Source organism: Salmo trutta, chromosome 4 (genome assembly GCF_901001165.1).
Source record: "Salmo trutta chromosome 4, fSalTru1.1, whole genome shotgun sequence".
Taxonomy (NCBI): Eukaryota; Metazoa; Chordata; class Actinopteri; order Salmoniformes; family Salmonidae; genus Salmo; species Salmo trutta.
This window is the reverse complement of record NC_042960.1, coordinates 4,860,026-4,868,751: the sequence shown is the minus strand read 5'-3', so window position 1 is coordinate 4,868,751 and position 8,726 is coordinate 4,860,026. Positions and strand designations below refer to the sequence as shown.

Genomic DNA, 8,726 nt, shown 5'->3' with positions numbered 1-8,726 from the left:
CCGATGAACAGTTCTTGTGATGATGTTGCTTCCAGAGGCAGTTTAGAACTCGGTGTTGAGTGTTGCAACCGAGGACAGACGATATTTACGAGCTATGAACTTCAGCACTTGGCGGTCCCGTTCTCGGAGCTTGTGTGGCCTACCACTTCACGGCTGAGCCGTTGACGCGCTTAGAAGTTTCCACTTCACAATAATAGCACTTACAGTTGATCGGGCAGCTCTAGCAGGGCAGAAATGTGAAGAACTGGTGTGGCTGAAATAGCTGAATCCACTCATTTGAAGGGGTGTCCACAAACATTTGTATATATAGTGTATAACTGTGAAGGGGAGTACTTCACAATGGAATAAATTCATATTTTAGAGTATTTAAACGTGTTTTACTTTTTAAACTATAGATTTATGAAGCATATGTGTATACAATTATGTACGTAATTTACCCATTCAATCATTCTCCATAATCAGTTATCTCTGGGAACTCCGGAAAACAATGTGCTCAGACTGGGGAAAATTGATTTGAATGGTCATCCAACTCGGAATTCCAACACCGGAACTCGAGCCTCTTTCTAGAGCTCCGACTTTCCAACCTGAAGATCACGGACGTTATGATTTGACCTCGTATTTTTCGAGTTCCCAGTTGTTGTGAATGTGGCAGATAGCGCCAGACGTTCTGTTAGTTGCTCCGCTCATTGTCTTGGCTGATTTGTGGCAGTGGCTCATTGCCACACAGGTGCCTGTCATTTGTAATCAGGGGTGTGTGTTGCTGTCTGTTTGGGAGAGCCATCGTTTTAGCCGCATGCAATTTTTAAAGTTTGCCGTTTTAAAATAGGCTACTTATTTAAGTTTATTTTCAAGACATTTTAAGTTGACAAGTGATCTGACAGCTTTGTCACAAATGATATTTAAAAGGTACATTTCGGTCAGATTGGGATCAACTTTATTTGGACAAATAGCCCAGATCTATTGAAATCGTATTGTGTTGGCACTTTTCACGTAGTCTATTCATGAAATTAATTATCTTGAGTTTGAGGGATGTTTAATCATTTCAGGCTAGCCTACACCACCAATTGCACATCTATAGGCCTAATTTGTGTTGGTGAATGATTGGCTCGGTAATTGATTGGCGCCATAATTTCATTATTCATTGCATTACCATATTTCACGTGCATTAGCGAGGAATGATATTCCATAATATTGTGAATGGAGTGCATCTCACATGGGCACATAGAATAAATGTGCCGTGCATGCATGTGTTTCTACGCGGGAGCCGTGCGTTTGTGGCCATCGGGAGGGATTTACAGCCTAATCGTGATGAATCCCCGTGGTGGCACGCGCAGGTCTTCGTAATTATGGCAGTCGTTCTAACCCAGAGGGGAGAAAAAAAACCACCCTGATAGGAGGCATTTTATCTTCATCACTGGACCGCTCAATTCCAATTAATTTGACAAGATTTCCCTCACGCGAAGCGCAAATCCCTATTAAAAGACGCATACTGTAAATGACAACCCTCTAAACGCTTCGCGTGTCCGAATGAAATAGAAGAGGAGAGAAAGGGAACGACAAAAGGTTAAGACGCAGCTTCCCAGTTATTTCCCGGCAGAGCGCCCTAAGCCACAGTCATTGGCCCTAAGCCAGCCCCCTCCCGAGTGCGCCTAGTGTTTCTATAGTCATTTCTAACCAATGATCAGTAGGTGTCCACATCCTAGCGTCCTCACCTCAGCACCAATCAGCCACACACAGCGACAGGAGACAGCACGGAGCTAACAGTAGGCAGCCACACACAATACACCTCGGACCAAGGAGAGGAAACACCTACAACGCACGGTTATTTCCCCCCCTACAGCGCCGTGGTTTTATAATAATAAACCGGTTTTTTTTTTATTCTAAAAGCTCGATAGGCTATCGCTTTAAGTTTGCTATTTTTTCTACTTTTTTCTCATGCCAGGAAAATAAGTCTAAAAATGCTCCTTTTGTTTTGAGCGCTCTTTTTCAGTGTGGCTGTGCTCTTCCCACATCCTCGCGTTATTTTTATCTCCATCGCGCCTTGCGGTAATGTGCCGCTCTGTGTTGGCAGCAGACTGCTAGGCGTCTGGAATCTCTTCTCGCCAGGAACCTGGTAGGTAGGTGAAGCTCTTCCATTTTACCCAGTACAGGCAGCGTCTTATGATATTTCTCATGCTTTTCTCAGACCCCCCGATTTATGTCGGCTAAAGCTGGCGGTAAAGTGATCCAGGCGCTGTCGGATTGATTGTAACGGTTTATTTGTGCTGTCCAGAGCCCTCTGTGGATTGTTTCTGCATGACCTTTGGTCTCCGACAGACCAGACTAGCGATAATTAATGGAAGCCACAGCAGCCACACAAGGGCTCGTCAGTCGTCATCGGACGTACACTACTGTGGTCCTCTCTCTGTCTCCCTCTCTCGCCCTCCCTCTCTTTCTCTAAGTATCGAACATTTCTGTCTTTCTAAAGTTTGTTTACAGGCTGAGAATCGATAGCCGTGACTTGATTGCCTTTGGGCTGCGTATTTTGCTCCTGGGGTGAATTGATTAAGTAATAATGACTGCGAGCCGGACCGATCATTGAGGCATGGACGGTTTTGTTTACTGGTGGCGGTGGGGTGCTGTTGGGATGGCACACCATGGCATGTTTTTCGTTTCCACCTACTATCTATATCAATATTATGCATTTGTATGGATAATATTTGCTTCATATTATCAGGTAGGCTGTCATTGTATTCAAACAGTTACTATTACATTTGTTTAATATTGTGATTTTAGAAGAATTATCTATTTTGTCCTCAAGTTGAATATTAATAAAACAAAAAGGGTTAATCCATTATTTGGCATGGATTTCATCATTCAGGAATTTCATCTTGTGGTAGAGGAGATGTGAGCAGAATTACTGCTTGCAGGGCAGTTGTATTGAGAGTGGGCATGTGCTTTACTATTCTGGCTGTGCTTTAAGGACACCCAATATGTTCTCTCTCTGGGGTTCCACTGTTCCTGTGTGGATATTTGTCATTCGTTTTGGGAGCTAGCTGTTGGGTTGTACCATGGAAGTGACTCAAAATCCTTTAGTGTTTACCCGCAATGGATTGGCTTTGGCAATTAAACAAAGAATGAAAGAGCCTGCAAAAGTTAATGGAGGGGGGGGGGAGAAGTGTCTAATGGGGCTTTTATCAGTGGAAACCAATTCCAGACAGACTAGGGGAAAGGAGAGGGAGTCTCCCCCCCTAAGGCACTTGACACTACGGTTGTCTGTGGAGGTCTGTCTGTGGAGGTCTGTCTGTGGCTTCGTGGGTTGGATTGAAATTCACCAGTGGTGGTCTCTCTCCGCTGTCATTGTAATAGAACCCGGGATCCATGAATGAATACCAGGTGCTATTACGAGAGCGAACGGGAGTGGGTTTACACGGGAGTGGGTTTACACGGGAGTGGGTTTACATGGAAGAGACCTTATCGCTTTAGAAGAACATCAGTGTTGGTGAAAATAATATACAATGTTGTCCCTCGTGAGGTGTTCAACGTGCATAGTGTTTTGGAGACTGTAGAGCATCGGGATAATGTCAGGTTGGTTTTGTGTTGACGTTCCAGAGTAGTTAGTTTCAGTGAGCATGGATGATACTTTTTGGCTGAATATTGTGCTTATATTATTTAAGTGACTGGTGTCATTTATATCCCATCCGTATGTATTTGTTTGTCCTTTGCCAGAATATACCATCACATACATAATTGATGAGACTTATTTAAATATATCCAGGAATCCTTTTGACAACCGTCTTAAAAAAATCTCTTAAGTCTCTTCTGACACGAAGCTAGTGCTGTCCTCTTGAGCATGCTAATTCCTGTATCCTGTTATGACATGTTGGTATGTCACAGCTATTATACTATTGTCACCAGATAAGGATCTGCTCACAATAGTTTGAGATGTGTTTCATTATAAAATAGTCCGAAAGAAGAAAATGAACGACATGCCAGCTGATTGGTCAAACGTCTTTTATCAGCTTTTATCTCATGGAAAAACTTGGAGAGAGAATGGAAATTGATTAGGCTGAGGATGTTGTTTTCCTGTTGTATCTGTAATTGTTTGTTCTTTGTGTTCTAGTGCTGGAGGAGACAGAAGCAGGATGGTAACATATTGTTGGTGGTAACCAGCAGCTTCTAGTTTGACCAAGGCCACAGTTGACGGCGACCCCGGACTCTTCCCCAGTGAACCCTGCTCAACCGTCCTCCAGCCATGTCTAATATAAACAATGCTCTCTGCATTGAGAACGGACAGAACGCAGACGTTTCTCTCTTACAAAAGGATAACCTTCAGAACCTGCAGAACCTGCAGAACTTGCAGAACCTCCAGGATGGTGGATTAAGCCAGCTTTTGGATTATAACGCAGAGATGGAACGGTACCGCTCTTTCGCAAACTTTTACAAAACCAACGGCGCGTTCGGCCAGACGTCCAAGATCGCCCGCATCACGACACCCATTTTCCCCAGTGCCCGGATAGGCATGTCCCCGTGGAACTGCGATAACGCCATGCTCTGGGGGAGGAAATCGGCGACAATAAACCCTAATAGGACCAGCATGCACAGGAATGACTCCCAGAGGCCGGGGAAGCATGGCGTGCCGCCAGAAACGCTACAGCAAATGGCAAATAATAATTTCCTCTCTACCTTATCCCCCGAACACTGCAGACCTTTAGCGGGAGAATGCATGAACAAGCTGAAATGCGGCGCCGGCGAAGCAGAGATAATGAATCTCCAGGAACGTGTCGGAACTTTTTCCGCCATTCCGGCTTTAGGGGGCATCTCATTACCTCCCGGGGTCATCGTCATGACAGCCCTTCACTCCCCCGCAGCCTCGGCAGCCGTTACAGACAGTGCGTTTCAAATTGCCAATCTGGCAGACTGCCCACAGAATAATTCCTCGGCGTCCGGCGGGAACCCGGCGAAGAAGAAAAGGAAGCGGTGCGGGGTGTGCGCGCCCTGCCGGCGGCTAATCAACTGCGGCGTGTGCAGCAGTTGTCGGAACCGTAAGACGGGCCACCAGATCTGCAAGTTCAGGAAATGTGAGGAGCTGAAAAAGAAACCCGGCTCATCGCTGGAGGTGAGAAAATAGAACCAGGAAACCAGGAGGGGCTTTCACTCCCTCCCCCTTTTCCTTTCTTTTGTTATTATCCTTCTCTCCCCTCCTTCACCGTCCTCCCTCCCTCCCCGCACTCCAAAGTATTAACCTTTTCATCCAGTCACGTTTTCTAAGCCCTTGAAAATAGTTTCCATGCCCACCCATGCCTGAACATCCCCCCGGCTTCTCCAATCTGCCTACCCGCCTAGCCTAATTGGCAGTAATTAGGGGTGTTTGTGTGGAGCGCAAGCTGAGCTTGGCTCAGACACCCCGTAATTGCTGCCAGTCAGGCTGGGGCTGGAACGCATCCGAACAACCCCGGGCTTGGCTCGGCTCCAAGCCAGAGCTGGGAAATGGTTTTCAGCAGAGAGAGTGAGAGAGGGGGTGAGAGAGTCATCCCTCTCTGCACCCCGGTCATTTTAACCAATTACGGAGACCGTCTCTGGACGGCGAAAATCGATTACCCACAAAGCACCAGGGCCGACCACCGTGAGAGTGATGGCAGGGCCCGCTGATGGCGTCCGTCTCATAACACTCCCCTAGTTTAATACGGAGGGAGGGGTGTAATGAAATAAAATCCACCCAGACACATTCTGTTTGCCTGATCCTATAGGGATTGATTGAGGATAGCGGGTTTTTTAGGTGAAATCATTTTCTATTCTATTTGAGGCCATTATGACTGAATGTGGATCAATCTTTTAGGGGTTGATACTTTGCACATACTTGAATACAGTAATGGTGGGCCCTAGAAAGCAATTGTGATGCAAAGATGTCTGGAAGTTTTTTGGGTGATGCACTTACTGTAATGGGATAGTGCTGGAAAAACTAGTATGGGTGTTTTTTGGGGGTTTTAGACCAAGGAAGGAAGGAGAGAAAATGGACAAACATAATTGACAGCTAGCGAGAGCATTTAGTTTCAGTGCCCTCTACATTCAGAGGGCAGGGCTGTTTTTTGTTTTTTAATTGCTGTATTTTAATTGATTTATTTGGCGCCTGACATTTTGTTTCTAAAGGACTGTGGTGGAATACAGATAGTTGTAAAATGTAAGATTGTGTTCATGGTTCTGACTTCTTCTGACACAACACAGGTTTCTATTGTGGTACACCACCACAATACACTATGGCGCAGTAGGCCAGCGTGGCCCAGGGATTGGTTCAATAGTTAAGTGGCAGGTAGAGCTGAGTTTTTAAAAAAGGGTCGTAATATAATATGACTTTGTCTAATGTTGAATAACTTACTGTAACAGTACGTCTCTCTTCAACGTTTAATAGTCATTGTTTACTTTTCCCCCTGTACATTTTTCAGAACTTGGTCGTAGTTATGAATGTGTTGAAAGCTTGTTGTTCCTTTGGAGATACAGACGTACACTGAGTGTACAAAACATTAGGAACACCTGCTCTTTCCATGACGTAGGCTGACCAGGTGAAAAGCTATAATCCCTTATTGATGTCACTTGTTAAATCCACTTCAAATCAGTGTAGATGAAGGGGAGGAGACGGCTTAAAGAAAGCATGTTGCTCCTTGTTAGACTGTTTTCTTATTGCTGGATTGCTTCCCTTGATGTTTCTTGCCTACCTTATCAAAAAGAATGGAAACATTGATTCATAACTCCTAAATAATGCACAGGATCTGCGTGAATATGCAGATGGAGGCATGTTGTGGATCTAGTGAAGTAATGGCCCAGGACATCTTTTTATTATTTACTCATCATACCACCTATTTGTTCAGGATTCTGTTTGGTTCCAACAGACTGTGTATATGAAAGTGAGAGTATTTGCTGGTTCCATGCTTCAGACTGAATGTTATCATGGAATTAGTAATGATACTGTCCTGAACTGTCTTCTAGATCCGTCTGAAGGGTTGTGAGTTAATGGTTTCTGTGTTAAAGGTACACTATGGAAGTTTAGTTTATTGTTTACCTCAAATGTTGGATTCAGTTTTGACTGTATGGTACACGCATATACTACCCTATGTATTTATTTGGACAGTGAAGATAAACATTTTAATTTGGCTCTACACTCCAGTATTTTGGATTTGAGATCAAATATTATACGAGGGGATAGTGCAACATGTCAGCTTTTATTTGCGGGTGTTTTCATGCACATCAGTTTTACCATTTAGAAATGAAAGCACTTTATGTATCTAGTCCCCCATTTGAAGGTGTCATATTTGGATGAATTTATAGTGCATTCACTTTAGTCAAGTGAATTATTTGGTCCCATATTTCTAGTGTGCAGTGACTACATCAGGCTTGCATTCAGTGTTGACTGTATGGTGCATGTGGTAAAATATTGATCACTTTGCAACCTCCATTAAACCACACAATCCTTGTTACCCGTGTTACAGGTAGGCCCGTGTTTTCCTAGACTGGTCCCTGATCTGTTGACAAAGACCTTAGGCGTTGGCTATACAGCCTGGGACCAGGTTAGTGTTATTGATACTTGGCTTGATTATCAGTACATCAACATCAGCTTTACGCCATATAACTCCTTTAACCACAAGAGACACAACCACCCTCTGAAACCTGTCTGTTGTGGGTTTTAAAGTCCTACTCCGCACGCAGTCTCCTTTTCACCTCAGTTAACACTCGGTTCACTTAACAAAAGGCAGATCTCAATAGGTGGTCCTGGGGGGGGGGGGGGGGGGGGGGGGGGGGGGGGGCTTTCCTTTTTTGTTCTCTATTGTTCCTCAAGCAAGGGGGAGGCTGATGACATCACAGTCACTATCAGACCAACTCTTTGAATGCCCTACTCCTTGGAAGTTTGAAGTTGTCTAAAATTATGATTATTTTGCGCAGCAATTTTTTTTGTATCCTTTAGCACGTGTGTTTACTTAGTTTTTCAACAGGAAAAGTATAAAAAAAAATCACTGCAGGATGTCGTTAAATGCTGGAGGTTACAGGTGTCCCATTGAGGCTCATCAGGTCCTAACAGGTGTTCTCAAACGGGTGTTCAGGAAGACGCCCTTTCATGCCTGATGGATGGTTTGGCTGGGTTCGGGAAAAACATCCATTTGCCAACTAAGACCGTAAGGAATTACCATGGAAGGAAGGGAGGGTGTGAAAAACAAAAACAAATCCAAACTTGCTTTTAAAAGAGAGAGATAGGTACTTGAATTGGGAGTTCTGTCATTCAGATTATGGGGTTCCTCATGTACCGGTAATTATTATTTTTGTCCCGGTACCTGTAATTATAGAATCAGGTTGTGCCGAGGAGGCTGTGTGTGTGTTGGGGTTCAAAGGCATTGTAGAAGGTGTGAAGTTAGTTACATACCCACTTGGTTTGGATGTATTTTTGATATGTTCAGATTCAGTCATTTTTCACCACATCTCGGTGCTGTAAACAATCCTGCATGGTTCCATGTTGAGACGTAAATGTGGTGAAAATAAACAGCACTCGAGCGAGTTTGTATAGACTTCAACGCACGCAGTCGCACGCACGCACGGGGTCGCACGCAGTCACACACACGCAGTCGCACACAGTCACACGCACGTAGGCACAGGGTCGCATGCACGCACAGGGTCGCACGCACGCAGTCTCGTATGCAGGCACACTCACAGTCTCATTCACACAGTCACACTCACAGTCCCCCACTCCACACACACGTAAA

The 8,726-nt window shown here is 44.7% G+C and overlaps 1 protein-coding gene across 5 annotated transcripts in view; it reads left to right on the top strand.

The window, feature by feature from the left end:
- The first annotated feature begins 785 nt into the window (after window positions 1–785).
- Window positions 786–8,726, top strand: part of LOC115191709 (CXXC-type zinc finger protein 4) — a 28,911-nt gene continuing 20,970 nt past the window's right edge. The window contains exons 1-3 of one of the 5 annotated variants that reach the window (XM_029749556.1): window positions 786–906; window positions 1,991–2,117; window positions 4,103–5,098. In XM_029749556.1, the coding sequence (XP_029605416.1) occupies window positions 4,235–5,098 (864 nt within the window). In that variant the 5' untranslated portion in view covers window positions 786–906; window positions 1,991–2,117; window positions 4,103–4,234. Of the gene's footprint in view, window positions 907–1,792; window positions 2,118–2,593; window positions 2,717–4,102; window positions 5,099–8,726 lie in introns of those variants that run through there. The other 4 variants (XM_029749558.1, XM_029749557.1, XM_029749555.1 and 1 more) reach the window with 4 other exon arrangements.